The 14,863-nt window shown below is 39.5% G+C and overlaps 1 protein-coding gene across 2 annotated transcripts in view; it reads left to right on the top strand.

Moving 5' to 3' along the window:
* Positions 1-14,863, top strand: part of mpp2b (MAGUK p55 scaffold protein 2b) — a 47,732-nt gene that overhangs the window by 15,775 nt on the left and 17,094 nt on the right. The window contains exon 1 of one of the 2 annotated variants that reach the window (XM_020651393.3): positions 3,304-3,578. The exons of the other annotated variant lie outside the window; for it this stretch is intronic. Within the exon in view, the coding sequence (XP_020507049.1) occupies positions 3,488-3,578 (91 nt within the window). The 5' untranslated portion in view covers positions 3,304-3,487. Of the gene's footprint in view, positions 1-3,303; positions 3,579-14,863 lie in introns of those variants that run through there. 2 annotated transcript variants of the gene reach the window in all.

The raw sequence follows: 14,863 nt of genomic DNA, 5'->3' as shown, positions 1-14,863 counted from the left end.
AGCATTTCTCCCTGCACATATTGAACAATACAGAGAAATGTGTCACACTTTAAAGTCAACAGCCATGCAGGAGTAGGTGCACAACAACAGCAATGGTGGACTCTTCAGTTCTGTTTGTGCTCCTCGCTCTAACAAACCATATGACGTATTTTTGTAGGCCAACCCGGAAGTAGCATCTCCATAGTGTCTAATGAGAATTCTCCTATGGGATGTTTTCATTGGATTTTGGATCATTGCAGAAAATAAGCTCTGTGTCAAACACACGTTTCTGAAGCGTAGGCGTTTTGTTCAGCAGGATAATCTTCACAGATGAACACCATTTTATGATGTTTGAAGAGTTAATGCAGCCGACAGAAGTACAAAGCTAACGTTATGGTACAAGCTAACTACACCACGGTCGGATGATTGTGACGTCACTACCGTTATGCTTCAGACAATCTCTGATAAACTAATCCACCTAGCTTAATAAATAGTTTACTAACATAATATTCACCTTAACCTAAAGATTAAACCTACAGGAGACATCTCAGACTAGTGAGAGAGTTCCCGGCCTCTGTGTCCGGCGTGATGACGTTTAATGTCCTCGACAACCACTGTAGTCACATTTAGCCACTTGTTAGCAACGACACGTAAAAACTTCAAAATTCACAAGTGTGGGTATTACCTAACGTAGTTTATGTGGTCTAACAAAACACCAACATCTCTTAAGCTTGTGTTAACCACAGACCTTATTTCAGGCGTCTAACCACAAACACATTCAAAATCCACATTGACTTTTAGACGTTAGACCCCATGGTGCTACAATGCTAACTTACTTCCGGGTTTTAGGACTCATTCCTGTGGTGCTCTATTGAGTTTAACAATGCACCATCACTTTGATCAGCAGAGACTAAAGGTGATTAGACATTAGCCATTTTTGTATGTTTACCCATCACAGCTCTGGAGAAAGAAGAATATTTCCTGTTTCATTTCAGAGTCACATCGCCAACTACTGGCCTGGCATGTACACTGCAGCGTATTTAGCCTATTTTGAGGATCCGTGTGGACTGATGTTTTCAGTGGATGGTTTTTCTGTAAAGGTGGCCTGAAGGTAGCAGATAGCTAGCTGACTGCATCAACATTTGTGTCAAACGTAAATATCATCTGGCCGTGTGAAAATGAATACATGCAGAGGGAGAGAGCATTGATTTTTACCATAGAATATATTTTTTTCTCTGTTAGAAAATGTTTTGACTTTTTCAGTGTTTATTGCAATTGTCCATTTCACGGTATTGATCAAACTGTAAACACTACTCAGCCCTGCTTTGCATTAAGATTGTTATTGTACATTTGTTTCCACATTTATGCCTATTTATTTAAAGGCTGATTGTTTTCTATGAAATTGATCACATTTTGATCAGGTTATTATTCTCCTGACTGTTTAGTAATACTCAGACTAAAACACAAACAGACTGCAGTGCAATAACTCTAAATAATGGTAACCGCTCCAAACAAAGTAGCATATTTAAAAACTAGACCACAGGCCAAAAGACTAATCCCACAATCAAAGTATTACTATTTTTGCCTTAAAATAACAACAAATATTTTATACCCTTGTGCAAAAGTTTCCACATTATTTGTTGAATCCAGATCAAATTTGGCCTCAGATTGATGCTCTCTTTTGCTGGCTTTTTATCACTCAGTGTTTTTGGATGTATAACTTGGTGCTTCTATCAAAGTTAAACATGTAGCACTGTGACAGCAGCAGAATTACATTTCCTAGTGTGAATGCCAAAAAAAAAAGGTGCCAGCATTAAACTCAACAATGGCACACAGCCATCCTTCCATGCATTTCCTCCTCTCTCATAGCTGCAAGCGCTCAATCCAGACTAATAAAAGATTGAAAAGCCTTGGCCAGATGTCTGGGAAATTAAGAGCCTCAGTGTATTTGTTAATAGACGTCCAGATCCAGAACTCAAAAGCTTAATAGTATTTTATGGTCTTGTCATATATTGCATCAGGCAGCTGCAGAATAGAGGGAGAAAAAGCAGTTCCTGGGAGAGTTAAAATGTGTGTGGAGTTTCTTTTTCGTAATGGACTGTCAGTCAGGGTTGATTTGTACACTAGCCGAGGGGTCGAGGCTGGATGACTGGCATTTTTTGTAAAACACAGTAAATTGTTTGCCAAATCTATTCATGTCCTTTTTCCAAATGTATAAAGCAGCATTTCAGGCTATTTTTGTGCAGGGTTGGAGAAGGGTCAGGTTTGATTCTGAACACTCAGATATTCTCCTCTTATCAGGAAAGGAAGTCATATAAACAATTCTGTTTGATTTTATAAACAGAGAACACAAACATAAACATCTAAATAGTAGGGATGGGTACGAGTACTCGAGTAGACCTCATCATTCGAGTAACATTTTGTTACTCGCGCACCAGTGCAAGCGCTGCTTTTGGCTATAAAACTTGAACTCATACAGCGTTACATGTGTGACCCAGCTTTTTGTTTTTGCCTAACTGAATATACTAGGTAGGAAAATAATTAACGGGTTACAAACGTATGACTTCTCTGGCCACGGCTTCAGCTTTAGTACACACCGAGCCAGAGTTCAGAAAAAATAACTGTTTTACAGCTGCTACGGCAACTCTCTAGGAACATATTATTACACCTTAATGCTTAACCACATGTGCTTAAAGCACAAGGAGAAAACAGGCAGTCTTTTTCTGCATCATGTTATTTGCTAACCCTGTTAGCACACATCGTTGTTAGCGACGTCGTTGAAATTTAAATCGCTTTCTGTTGTTGGTTATTTACTTATATTTATATATTGGATGTTTATGTCATTTTACAGGCATAAAGTATACGGACCCTTTTTTTGTTTACGGTTAAAAAAAATAAAAATAAATCTGCGGGTACTCGAGTACTCACTCATTAGGTAATTCGAGTAATCGAGTACAGGGATTACTGTATTCTCATCCCTACTAAATAGCACACTTCACATCCATAGCTAGGCTGCCAGGGTTTGTGCCTGTGTCTGTGACATCACTAATAGGAGGCCATCACTTCTATTTGTCAGCTCCTATTGCACCTCTTCCTTGACCAATCCTTCTTCCAACAAGCCAACCTTCTGCTGCTCCATCCCCGACTTAACCCCTGCAGGGAAAGCCCAAAGGAAAAAAAAAACACCATGCCTCCTCTCCTCCCTCCTCCTAGTGAGAGCATCATACTTCCCTCCCTCTTTCCCCCCCTACACTCAACTCCCCCACCTTTCCTTTGCTCATGCACACACCGCCCTCTCTCATCTCCATTCATTCATGCGCGAGGAGGAGACGCTCAGCCAGGCAGAGCTTATACACATTCACGTCAAGAGCAGGTGAAGAGGGAGGAGAGAGAGCTAGGAGCTGCTTTGGCAGTAAGAGGAGGGAATCAGGGAGAGAGAAAAGGGAGGTCCCTCAGTCTCCTTCAGATACAGTACTGGGTGTGTTACTGTAGAGAGGTGTTATTTACCATGGCGGGCAGCTTGTTTAGAAGACTTTCCCTGGAGGAGGGTGACTCGACCAACTCCCTGGAGGGCCTGGAAATCAAGCTGGGGGGAGAAGGTAAGAAACACAAGTCCCTCCCTGCTGGGTGTGTGAGGGATGCAGATGAGTTCTTCGGCTGTGTGTTTTTATTTTTTTTGCAAAATGAGCAGGTGCCAGTATGCTTGTGCACACGCCGACAGCAGGTTGAGGGGCTAGTTGGCGTTTATAAATTCGCATTGCACCTGCTCCTGACGTGCTGGTCCAAACCTCTAGAGTGTGATGAAGATGAGCAGAGACAGATTAGGTCCCTGGGCAAGCGTGTGATCTGCAGGAATCCGAGGCAGATGGGTAGGAAGTGAGGAATAAAGATGGGAAAGTGTAATAAAAACATGCCACATTTTTTGTTTTTATAATTTACAACAAAACATCTTTAGCTTAAACTGAGAAGAATGCACTTAAATATAGTAAAGAAAGCGAAACATTTGAATGCATTAGGTTTGAAACATCCTGTGTAAAAGGAAGTATTTGTAGTTCAGGGATAATCTTGGGATAATGTGCTATAACAGCGTGGAGTGGGGAGCACCATACATCCTATCCATATTTCATGAAAGTTCATTAATATTACATGTGGTTGCATACTACATAGTAATATCTTCTGAGAGTGAGTCCGTATCTATTTATGTACCACCGCTATGCACTCGTGTACACCTATTTGATGTTGTCTTGTTTAATAAGTCGGCGTTAGAAGAATCATTACATCATTGACTGTCTCCTGCATGTAGTGCAGCATGTTGTGAGATAGCTGCTTCTGTGTAATGTAGCCTGACAAGACATGGGTGACAGCCATGATGAATCACATTTTCTGTCAAAGCCTTTGCATCCCGACTAGCAGTTCATGTGTGTGAGAGAGAGAGAGAGAGAGAGACAGAGACAGAGAGGGGAGGATAACGATAGAGAGACCTCCTGTGCATTGTGCATTCATGGGGAGTAGGTAGGGGGTCATTCATATGCAACAGTGTTCAGATTAGAGGCAGCATGCTTTGGAAGTGTCAGACTCACAACCTTCAAATAACTCTCACTTTCACCTCTCTCTTTCTCTCTATACACACACTCCCCTCTCACTATCAGAGGATATTCTGGACTAATGAAGCAGTGTTCAAACACAGATGATGGATCATTGAGTGGAGCGTGTTGGTTGGATTACGCTGTCAAAGATAATCGCCAGGTTTCAACAGAATGGGACAATTTAATTCAGTTCGGCTGAGGGTCTCAGATAATGCGACGACACTTGCAATTATTGTATTCCTATCACACCATGCCCATACATTAACTGCTGCAGGGAAAATACACATACTAGTCAAAGTTAAAAATCTTTTGCCGCAAAGATGATCAACTTTTGCTTGTTAGTTTACCCCTAAAAAAACTTGCATGAAAATCTCTCTAGCAAAAAAACAATCTGTGGGGTATGTAATTGGAGCCGCTGTCCATTTGCAAAATGTCAACAAATATCACAAGTGTCGTCTCCAGCCGTGACCTTCAGCCGGCTAATAAGGGGATCCAGCCCGCATCCATGTTATGCCACTTTGGAACGAGCATCACCATGGCTCTGTGGTGGCTTAAATGGCATCTCTCTGTTTGGCTACCAAAGAGAGAGGAGGTCAGGGGGTCACAGTTTTTTTTTTTTTTCTGGAAATGTTTCCATAGTAGGAGACAGTCATGGACACTGTTGTAACTTTCAACTTTGGCAAATTTCAGTAGGATGTAATTGATTTTGATTTGAAATCTTGTAAAGCTAGATAATAAAATAAAGAAACTGAAATCATATTAACTATTAACGGCCTCTTTTACAATTTAAAGGGCTATGCCATGATTTCACTATAACAACTGATAGCCTTGACAGTTTATTTGAAGAAGAGGTTAAATTATGGATACAGTAGCTGTTTCTCGATTAAATATGCAGGAAATAATAAAAACATCTCTTTATGTGCAGTATTTGTCCATTAAAAAGTTCTTGTACATAGTACATTGGTACGTTAAGAATAATGAGACTCAAACCACTACATAATCAAATCAAAAAAGAGAAAGCGAATGATCAACAGGTTCAGGAGTTGTGGTATCTTTTAGGTTTCGCGGTAATTAAACACCCACATCAACAGTAGTGTTTTTAACTTATTTTTGCTGTAACGTTTCTCTGAGGGCTGTGTGGGTGTGTACACTCTGTAGTTGATTGGCACTCACTCTCACACTGCTGTTAGCTTTATTGAACCTATTAGGCCCGGTTCTGACTACAGGGGCTTTAAACTCCAAACTGATTTAGAAATCAGGCTGCATAATGCACAAGGAGAGACCTCACAGATATTATTTCTCTCTAATCTCAGAAATGCCATCATGGTAAGATATAAAATAATGGTCCATCATTCACTGCAGCACATTATTTAGATGAACGTTTGCCAGTGGCAGGTACTGCATCAAGTGAACTTGTGATCTCACAGGTAGCAGATCTAAGACTCACTAAGACCTGCAGAAGTTCTTTGTAGAGCAAAAAAAACCCTCAAAGGTTTAAGGTTTAAGTCTTGATGAGAAAATGTTTCGACAGGCAAGGCAGGCAACTGCTTGGTGCCCCAGACTAGTATAGGGCCCCTGACAGCTCACAAACTTAAACCAAAGCAGTGGCCCAAAATGTGCAAAGTTATAAATGGCAGTAGGAAACCTCCCTAAGGGGGCCCCATCTGACAGCACTCACTGTCGTTGCCCTGCTACGCGCTGCATGAATTATTGCTTTGAAAACCAAAGTTTGTCAATGAAAGTCAACAAAGAAAAATTAAGGTGGTTCTGATAACGTTCTGAAAACATTTGCCGATAACATTCTGAAAATGTTTGGCGATAACGTTCTGTAAACGTTTGGCGATTACATTCTGAAAACGTTTGGCGATAACGTTCTGAAAACGTTTGGCGATAACTTTCTGAAAACGTTCGGCGATTACGTTCTGAAAACGTTTGGCGATAAGAAGCTACAGACCAATCACAGATCAGTGGGTGGGAACTCACTCCCAGAATCGAAACTTAACGTCCGCCATATTGCTTGGAAGCTATGCTAAGAGGCTCTATGGAGAAAGCTGATAATGGCGAAAAAATATCAATATAGCGGCGAGACGGCTGCTGCCGACAGGCCGTTCTTGTGTTCTGGGCGCCGGGGCCACCGCGACACAAGACCGGCATGTCGGCAGCAACCGTCTTGCCGCTATATTGCTATAGTGCTGGCCGCCGCTGCCAGCTTAGCAGCTGAGACATAAGGCCTGCCTGTTGGCAGCGGTGAGGACGAGGAGCCCGGGCCGGCTCGAGCTGGGGCAGACTGGTAGTGTCGGTGCTCTCACTGTTTGCCTATGGACACAGACATAGAGTCTGTTTTCTCCCAGGAATTTCCAAGATCAATTCAGGAAGAAATCTCTGAATCAGTTGAGGAAATGTCCTTATGTGTTGAAGTAAATATGTCTGTCAATGTTTTTATTACTTTATTTCTACTGCTATACTGTATATTTTGGAGAAGATTCTTCCTTATCCTTTGGGCCATAAATCTGAGCAACCAAGTCAGAAAAACAGTTAATCCTAGCTTTTAAGTTTGATTCCAGATGTAAAAAAAATCTGGTATTTCTGACAGTGGTGAAAACCCCCACTTTATGGAAAAACTATTGAAGTGCCAATGAAGTGATATGTGTTTAACAGATAGATACCAATACATTGGAATTAGGAACATGTGTTTGCATCTGTAACTTTAAGAAAAACATCCCTCTAAGAATGCAGTTTATTTAGGCTATTAAGAATTAAAAGCTTTCTGATTAGCTACAACAATCCTTAACCTGAGCAGAAGATTCACAAGCCACAAGTGAAAACACCCGTGGGTCTGTACAGGACCATAACATTTAAAATATGGTCTTTCCTTAGTTACTGTATTCTCAATACTTGCCTCTGTCCAATAGATATAAAAAATGCAGTTTTCTGCTGTCTATAATTATACTACCTAGATGGGGAACGCTGTTTGATTGAAGGCAAGTCTATACCGACGATAGTGAGCTCACACACACACACACACACACACACACACACACACACACACACACACACAGATTGACCACACGAGCACAGTACACAGTGGACCTGCCCACACATGCTTCACACAATGTTCACTTGTCAGGATGAGCCTGCTCATTATTTCAGTGATGTTCTTTGGAACAATATCAGTTATATTGTGTCCAGTTAACATCAAGCAGAGCTATGTTCACAGTCTTGTGTTAACTCGTGTTCTTTCCGTTAACTGACCGCTTACAAGCTGCAAAGGCCATCAAAATGGGAAAATTAACCACACAATAAGATCAACTTAACAACACGACTCAGTTATAAATGATTTTTCAGTTCTGGCGTACACAAGGGATTTTTCTCCTTCCAGTATTATCTCCAACACTGTCTCAGACGTTCATGTTCCTCCACCTGAGAGATTGATAGTAATTATATTTTGCTGGAGAGCAGGGAGCCGAATCAAATCTAACAGCAACCTTAAAGTGTTTAATAAAGTCTGTCAACGCCAGAGAGTATTTTATTACATAGAGGTGACTTTGGCAATCTGAAATAGTTTTCAACATGTTCCTTTCTGTCATTTTAATAGTGCAGCAGTGAAATAAGGCGGTGGTAACTTCCAACAGCGTGACCACCAAACAATGAGAATACCAATGAGTGTTTGATGAGAAGACTGCCCCGAAAGCTGTTTGTGTTTTCACAGTGCAAAGCAGCTGTTAGAACTGCAGAGTGAACACACTGAAAAGCTTCACATTGACCTTACACATTGCATGCACCTTGATTAACTGCTTCTGACATTCCATGTTATTTAAAGTGGAATCCAGACAACACAGTGAATTTTGAGTCCATTTTCCAGGATCAGATGTGTTTAGTTGAAGAAACACAAACCAGATAGGGTACTCCTGAAAATATTCACACTATTTGTTTGTTGGGAAACATTATAATTCAGAGACGTGTGACGTCAGGTTCAGGTTCAGGTTACTTTATTTCTACCCGTAGGATGATTTGTTTGCAGCCAGCAAGATCGACATCCATCATGACACACAGAACACAAGACAAATAGAACAATGAACAACACATTAGAGAGAAGGAGATGTGATAAAAACCTAAAACATTCTATAATTAAAAAGGATAAGAAGTGATAGAAGCACTCAAGTAGGGCTGGGAAATGAATCGAAAATTAATTGAAACATTCAGAACCTCTAATCGACGTATATGGCCTTTTTGAAAATGAAAAAGCAAATGTCATTTTCTTCTTCATTTTGATTTAGTCAAAGAATGTGCATTTTTGAAGTGGAAAACTAAAATGCAAATTAGATAAATTCATCATCATTTTATTTTTGAGTCAAATAATACACCCATATTCTGAAACTTAAAAATTATTTCTGTCAGTGCATTTTTATTTTCAAAACAGCTTTCTCATTTGAATTCTGATCACTAGTCGCTTCCATAGACGTAATCTTGCCCATGTCGATTATTTAAATTATTTTCAGGACAGTCACGTGATGACACATCCAATCCGCGACATGGAAGCAATGTCTGTCGTTTGGACACATTTTGTCTTTAGGGAAGACGACACCAAACAAAACAAAAAAGTCAAAACTGTTTGTATAAAATGCAAGTTATTTATTTTCTATTGTTTTAGGGAAGTTAATTTCTACTATAAAACTCAAATGTGTCATTTTCATTTCAACCGATGCTTTGACTTCAGTTCAAAAATATTCAATAAATAACCACAAAATAGTTCATCAGATATGCACTCTCATTAGAAAAAACATCCCAGCTTTAATAGTTGAGCATATTTACAGTAGAGACCATGTCAGTGAACTATGAGGGCAAAAAACAAAAACAAAATAATTGCTCATTAATTGTAATCGAGGTCAAATGTTTAATTAATCGTGATGTTGATTTAAGGTTATATCGCCCAGCTCAAGGCTCCACCAATAAGGGCATAGGTGAGAGAGAAGTCTCCACTGATAAGATCGATTTAAAAACACAAATAAATTATATCTCCAGGCAGGGTACAAATAAGTTTTGGCCATAAATAAATAAATAAGGTGTTTGTGCTAACATGGCTACAGCTTGTTCCGTGCACTGACAGCAGCAGGAACAAAGCTGTTTTTGTTCCTCTTTGTTCTACACCTTGGGACTACAAGCCTCCGTCCAGAGGGGAGAGGCTAAAAAACGTGAAGCAAGATTTAGCCAAGAGTATTCAGAGACTGGCAAAACACTTTTCTGCATGATTCTTTTCAAAGAAATGTTCACTGATCATTGTAAACAACAGAAACTGATTTAGACACCCGAGTCAGTTTGACACCACAGATGTTTCAGTTAATAAATACTCAAACTGTCATACACAACATCACCTAGTCAATTTCATGGACTACACAAGTTTGATTACAGTCTGGGGGGGGTTGGGGGGGGGGGTGGACTTTCAGAATATGTCAGTTGATTGAAATCAAATGTAGTGTGTTATGAAATGATGATTAAGGTCAAAATTATAGGATGGATGTGATTTATTTCTCAGAGCATACAAGAAACATTGTCAGAGTGACTAAGCACATCAACAAGAATAAAGGCAGTCCATTTTAAAATAGCATCAAAGTGAGTTTCCAGACAGCGTCTGACTTGCAAACTACAAGTTTATTGTCAAAGATTCTAGATCATCATTGCATGAGACAAGCCGAGCACACAGCGCGCTGCAGGGGAAAGAGGAGTCAACAACTCTCAATGGTTGCATCCGCTGTGAGTTTTATTGTAGGAAGAAAATAAATCTATTACCTACTAAATTGGATATGACTTCTTTTTTAAATAAAGCTATACTTTAGATGTATCAAATGAGAAAATACTTATTCATGATATGAAAAAATGACTTGGTAGTGGCCAAACTTCAAAGAATGATCACCTGAATCTGCAGATCTTCTTAGCTTCAAGTAGCTAAGCAGGAAGTTTTCAAAATGTAACATTATTGTTTCGGTTCAGTCTCTCTGCTCTCAGGGTGTCATATTCAGACACAGCTAGCAGCTGCTGAGACCGCCTTCTGGACTTTGTGAAAACCAAAACAAACAACAACTTATGTGCTAGTTTATATCCTGCAAATGACCTATGACCATATCTGTTTATTTTACTTGAATGAATCTTTTAGGTTAACCTGTGTCTGTGTTTAAGATTATTTGTTTATCTCAAGATTTTTTTCCCTAAATAGATTTCTTCTTCCAGCTATTTGAAGTAGAAAGAGTTAGCTTGAATGTACTCCCCTGTGCTTAAAACCCAGGGTGAATGTACAAATGAAAACACATCCCCCACATGCCTCCCTCGGCTCCCTCGTCTCCCTCTTCTCCATGTCCCTAATCGCTGCTCCGTGGCAACCTTCAGTCTAAGAGGTTCACGTCCCACTGCTTAGCATCGGCCACAATCAAAAGCAGCCCAGATTGTTTGTCTGCCTCTGTGTCATTGAGTTTAATTGTTACTCTCCTTAGAGGTCAAGATGAAACTTTCAGAGACAAAAGCATCCTTAATTGGAGTTTCAAATTGTGAGAACATGTCCTTTGCTGCCATAATGGAAAGGAAGCTGTTATTTTTGTACTCTTTGTTGAGAGGTGATGTAAGAGGCCAACACATTGTGTTATTACTGCTAATTTGTATTAGCTAAATGCCAAGATAAGATTTTACCTGAAGGTTTTCTCACTGAGAGGTATGAAGCCAAAATGAATCAGATTTCCTTAAATCTCAGTTATTGTTTGTACTTGTTAAGTCTTGGGTGCACAGTCTCAGTCTCTGGAGAACTGGGATCTGCTCTACTGGGATTGTCCTTTCTGGAGCTCTCCTCTTAAACCCCCACATATTGAATTTCCCTGAAAGAGTAGGTTTCTGTAGAGCACATGACGACCATGTACAGCAGCTAGATCAGTCTTTCTTTGCCCTTTTTTCTGTCCTCTTAACCCCTCATCTGCTAAATGGAGTCCTCTAATGGTATCAAGTTTCCGTGTGCTGTATAGAGGATTTAGAATCACTGGAGCGAGAAATTACTTTCGCATGAGTTCTCACCTGTAGCGGCTCAGAGGACTTTATTATTACGCAAATGTCTTCATGTAACTTTGAAGCTGATATGAGACATGAGCAGAAAAACCAGTTCTGTTAACCAGTTCTGTTAATTAAAAAAATAAAAAGATGTTTGATCCTGGCTTTGCAGTATTGCTGTTTATAGAGGAAGGATAAAATACCCCATGAAAAATGAAATATATTTCCAAAATAGAATTAGATATGTAACAAATAAAATATACACTATACCTGAAACTGAACTTCAGACCTCATCCTGGGCTATCTAGGAACCAATCAGCCATGCCTCATGGGAAAGCTGTCCCAACTTCTCTGTCTTTTTCGTTCAGCAAGCAGTAAGTGTGACTTCCAGCCAAGACTTCCTTTTCCATGCGCTGAACAAGTCCTATTGGCAAATTGAGAAGTGACTGTGTTCAGATAAAAAGTAAAAGCAAAATTCACCTCTCCAGAAATGTGAAATAACAGTCATGTCTTGGTTTATTAAATCCCCTGAAGTAAAAGCTGTCTTTTCTGGTGAGTCTCGGCTTTACTATGAAAAGTATGTCAGGTAGAGGCTTCCCTCTGGCTTACTTCAGGGGTATGAGGAGGAAAAAACTGTTTCCTTCTGATTTACTTTAATTAAACAGGTCTTAAGTTGCCAAAACAACATCATGATGCAGATTTGTAAAAAGTAAAAATGCAAGCTTTTCCAGGTCTGTCCTTAAGATGGGAGAACAAGACCAGTTTTAAATGCTTGGTTGTTGAATGGAGGTCAGGTTGATAATTTCTGATGCATTTCAGGGAGTCAAGAGATTTAAAAGCAGATTGACTTCAGCGTCAGATTGCTCGCTCCAGTTGACATTTGTTATGTAGAATGGATTGTTAGCATCACTTGCATGCAGAAAATCTGTTTTTAGATCACAGGGATGTCATTACAGTGGATGGCTCTCCACCTGCTTTGTTTTGCATAGAGACTGTTTTCCCTGCATAAACCAAGGCTGCTGATACTTGATTGGTCAATACGACTCGGACTACAAACAAATAGGAAAACTTCTCATACTACAATCCAGACCTCTGAATCTGAAAATGGAGATTACGTCCTATGTGACCTTTTGACCTGCAGGACTCTTCTTGTTTTCAAGTGAAAACGCAGGACGCAAAACTATTTATCTCTAAAAGATGGGAGAAGAAGGGCAGAAAGATCCAAGGAGGAGGACAAGTAGGATCTTTAATAATCCACATGAATAATAAAGGACCACAGTCACACTCGACGATGGAAAAATGGCCATTGTTCTCCTGTTCCTTTTTTCACCTTTCATGATCCCATCCAAGTGTGCGTCAAGGCAGTTCCTTTTTTTCCTGATGCATTGTGGGCACCTTTAAGTTTTATAAGGATTGAAAGATCCGATTTGGGCTATAGCATAAGGAGAAAGTTGTACTGTAAGTGTTTATAAATAGTATTACAATGTGATAAGAAAGTAGTGAGAGAAAAGTGTTGAAGCTATGAGAAAAGTGAAAAAAAAAAAAAATCAAGTCTACAAGTACAGACAAACTAACATTGGGAAAAGTGCCGATGTGGCAACAACACCGGTGTACAGTTGCAGTGATTAAAGAGAATTATGCAGGACCTGTAAGCCGAGCCTGCTGCTCTGATATTCTCTGCCAGGCTCAAATCTGGCAACTCTCCTGCTGGAGCAGAGCTGCTGTTCAAGGGAAAATAGAAGACAAGTTTCACTGTGAAAGATTTATGTAATTATTTATTTGATTTGCTTATCAAATCATTCAGACTGAAGGCGGAAGGACTGTAATCATCGTGGTCATCTTCCCCTGGCCTTTCTCTGTGTCTTTTTTAATCTTTTTCTCCATATTGAAGCGAAGAGGAGGATAGATTCTTGTATTCATGATTTACTAATACATCTTAAACACCATAAAAGAAGACCAAAATAGTTTTCCGTTCAGTCGGGAAATATCTATTACCTCATTACTTCTCTTTTAGTATCCTAACAGAATAGAGCTCCATCTGCTGAGGAATTGAAGCACAAAATAGTCTGACAGCATCTTAAACACCTGAAACACACACCAACTGCTGCTGAAACACAAACTCATTATTACACAGCAACAATATCACACTTTTCATCAGTGTCATTACCTGTGTTTCAACGGCATTATAGAATATCAACAACAAGTGATAACATTTCAAATTAATTCTAAAATCAACAGGGAGCCAGTGGAGGGATGCAAATCCAGGGTTGATGCATTCCTGTTTCATGTACCTGATCAGAAATCTGGCAGCAGTGTTTTGCACATACTGCAGACAGATTCTTGAAACATTCACCTCAGTTTTTTGTTCATTAACTTTTAAGAAGCTTTTCTTTGAAGTAGTTGAGTAGGGTTTGAAAGGACTGTTGGTTATTGCTTTTGAGTGAGAGATGTATTTGTATGTCATCTGCAAAACAATGGAAAGATATGCCACCCAGTGGCAGCATGTTCAAAGAAAACAGAAGAGGCAATAGAACTGAGCCCTGAGGAACCCCACTGGTAAGGGCAGACAAAGCGGGAGCATATATTTTTCTGGACTTACTATTAAACTTCTGTTTTCCAAGTATGACTTGAACAGATTTAGAGCTCGCCCCCCCAAAATTTCTACCTAATGTTCAAGCCTGGTGATAAGCAGGTTGGGGTTGACCCTGCCAAAGGTGGCACTAAAATGAAAAAGTATTACAATTGCGCAGTCCAAGTTTACTTAATTAATTTGTAGGTTAATGAATTTTTCCAGGATTTTGGATAAAAAGAAAGTCTGGAGATAAGTCTAAAATTACATAAAATGTGAGAATCTAGGTTAGGTTCAACCAAATTAAAACTATTAACCTGGTAGTTGTAAACATTTACTTAAAAAATATGTTTGCATTTAGCTAAAATAACTGCTGTAATTTAGAATGACTTCAAGGAGCTGCTAGCATGACTATGAACTCTTATTAAATATTGGCTCATGAGCAATTGGTCACCCTGAATGCATGGCTAACTTTAACACTGGGACTGGACCACTTTCATGCACATTGGACTCGTTATTTATAAGTATAACTTGGCGCTTACAGTAATGCTCAGCTGAATGGAATTCAAAGGATAAGACAAACACAACAGTGTTTTTATAACTGTTAAAGTATAGGGAATGCAAATCCTGTGTATATGCAGAGTTCTTTCAGGTTTCCCTCTAGTTTAATATTAGTTTATTATTAAAAAGAAACACACAATCT

Source organism: Labrus bergylta, chromosome 21, assembly GCF_963930695.1.
Source record: "Labrus bergylta chromosome 21, fLabBer1.1, whole genome shotgun sequence".
In the NCBI taxonomy this organism is placed as follows: Eukaryota; Metazoa; Chordata; class Actinopteri; order Labriformes; family Labridae; genus Labrus; species Labrus bergylta.
The sequence above is the reverse complement of the archived record's forward strand: the minus strand, read 5'-3'. Positions and strand labels throughout refer to the sequence as shown.